This window comes from Suhomyces tanzawaensis, assembly GCF_001661415.1.
Source record: "Suhomyces tanzawaensis NRRL Y-17324 unplaced genomic scaffold CANTAscaffold_1, whole genome shotgun sequence".
NCBI classification, from domain to species: domain Eukaryota; kingdom Fungi; phylum Ascomycota; class Pichiomycetes; order Serinales; family Debaryomycetaceae; genus Suhomyces; species Suhomyces tanzawaensis.
Window position 1 is genome coordinate 82,548 of NW_017963636.1, and position 2,607 is coordinate 85,154.

At 41.4% G+C, this 2,607-nt stretch overlaps 1 protein-coding gene across 1 annotated transcript; it reads left to right on the plus strand.

The window, feature by feature from the left end:
• Positions 1-1,056: 1,056 nt before the first annotated feature.
• Positions 1,057-1,242, plus strand: CANTADRAFT_87355 (uncharacterized protein; the record flags this gene model as incomplete). Its single annotated transcript, XM_020211331.1, has 1 exon — positions 1,057-1,242. The coding sequence occupies one exon, from the start codon at positions 1,057-1,059 to the stop codon at positions 1,240-1,242; it is 186 nt and encodes a 61-aa protein (XP_020066473.1).
• Positions 1,243-2,607: the final 1,365 nt, after the last annotated feature.

Sequence of the window (2,607 nt, forward strand, 5' to 3'; positions counted from 1 at the left end):
TATATTTATATTTTAGCGAATCACATAGAACATTTTTTTTTGCCAGAATTCCGGTCTCTTGAGAAATCCTTAATTAAGAAGGAAAATGAGGAAAACATTGTTTGCTCCAACAACGATTAGGCACTACAAATCTAAGCAGTTGCTGTCGTAAATTTCACGGGTAGGGNGGTACAGTTTTAAAATTAAACTTAGTATGAAAAGATCCGGCCCCTATTACGAAAATTGAGTTTCCCGTATTACGAAAAGTTCCGGGCCGAGGGTTCGAATGTTTTCTAAAAACACTGTATGTTTAATTGATTTAGACGTTGGCATAGAGAAAGAGTATCAGTTTCATATCAAGGATACGAGTTAGATTGAAAGTTGACACTGAAATGTAATTCGCCCATCCCATTACTAGGGTCGATATTGTCACCTGTAAATTCACTAATCAGTGGAGATCGAGGCGGGACGGGACGGGAACGTATCGCCAGTGCATGAGCGCCGTCCGGGGAATATGGAGTCTGCAACTCCACAATTTATCCCGAGCACGTAAGCGTCAAGTCACTTTGCCAAGAACCCCGCTGCTTAAACGTGGATTTGTATAAAGGTGGGAGGAGGGGTACTTGAAACTTTCACAGAAACGTTGTATGCCCATTTCTGAACATAAGACATCCTGCATCTGCACTGGAAGTGACTCGATTGAAGCCGAAAAAGCGTTCAGCGCTTCTTGTACAAAGGCGCAAGGTGGTCTCTACCGATAAGATCACAGGCTTGGCACCCGGCTAAGGAACTGGGGTACAGGTAATCACTTGTTGGGAAAGCCGAAACAATACGCGTCGGAGCTTCAGCTTGGGCACTTGCCTATTATTGCGGTTATGCATGAGTCCAAGGGTTATTGAATTTACAGATTTGCCGTGTAGTTTTTAGACTAGACTTGCCTTGTTGAATTTCGGCTTTATGGTTATGAATTGTTGGGAGCGGATTTAGACGCGTTCAGCGCGACCGAAACTAATGGACTTCGATCTATTAATCCAGGTTCCCTGCCTCCTAATGATTCCTCCCCGCATAGGCTGACCAATGGCACGTAGTAAGCAGACAGAGTCCAAGGAACCCCTGGTACTGCACCGCGAGGAAATGATGAGCGTCGCGATCACATTTTTTGAGGAATTATCCAGTCTGCATGTAGCACCCTACATTCCTGAAAGTTCAGTCCCTGGTTTGACGATGAGAAGGATATTGAGTCGACAATTTCCCTTTAATTAAGTTTTGCAGTTCAGTCTTGAAGTTGGCACATTTTTACGTGTACGCACTGGAAGTGAATTGAGCCTGCCCCGTCTGTTTAACGAAGTTTAAACACTGTAAATTGAAACTATCTCAAGATTAAGCTTTGTTAGTATACGTTTAACTCCTATTACATTCACTTCTGTCTATTGCAGACGACCAAATAAACAATAACGAAAAATATAGGTGCATCTCGCGGTTTCTCATTTCCATTGGTGCACGGAAGCTACACCAGCAGATTGCGTTGACAACATGCAGCAGTGAATCTGAAATTTACCCTCATATTATTTTGGCAGTTCAACGATAAAGCTAACGCGTACTAGAAAGAAGCATAACAAGTGACAGAGTGGTCAGGACTTCTCGAGTGGGTCTGATTCAAGTATGTTTGTTGAACAAACAAGATTCTGGCTAAAAATCGTACTCTATGGATATTTCAGCTTGATTTCAACTTGAAATGTGTGACACTGGACAATAACCGTTACTCGGGTTTTCTGGGCACGTTGAACTCCAAATAAATATTTGGGATTACAATCAAGTACCATATTATTTGACATAAAAAATACTTCACCCTTTTCTCAAATAATAATACGTATGCCATTGCCTCAGAAATGCATCTAACGCTAGGATTGGCTCTATACTAAAGGTACTCATTTTTATCACCTACGCTTTATGTTTGTCGCCTATTGTTATCGAGAAATGGTTTACCCTACTGCGCTTTTGGCCGTTTTATGGCTAAATTAACCGATATTTTGGGTCATTTTATCAAACATGCAGGAACTATGGGTGCAAATGCAGTTGCCCAGAATCGAGTATCACTTTATTATCCTTCACGATTATTAAACCAAAGTCTGGAAAGAAGAGTTGGCCGAGGAATATATTCTAATAAGCGGAAATATCTGAAGTGTATAAATTGTCAGCTAATTCCTCTCTTTCTTAGCCAATTCAGACTACTTCAAGCATTAAGCAATGAGGTTCTTGTCTATCGCCTTCATCTTTGCTTTTATCCAGGTTGCTCTTGCTGCTCCTCTCCATCCTCTTGTTGCTAGAAGAGTTGTTGTTCCTTCTGATGATCCCTTCTACAAACCAAAGGATGGGTACGAAAAGCTTAAGACCGGTGAAATTATCAACTGGAGAAAAGTGACCAACCCCTACGGATTTGTTACACTTCAACAAAGAATTCAAGCTGCTTACCAATTGTTGGTCCGGTCTGAAGACTCTTTCGGAAACCCAAATGCTATTGTGACAACTGTTCTTATTCCATACAACGTTGATAACACTAAAATCTTATCCTACCAAGCTGCTGTTGATACCCCAAATCCTGATTGTGCTCCTTCGTATGCTTTGCAA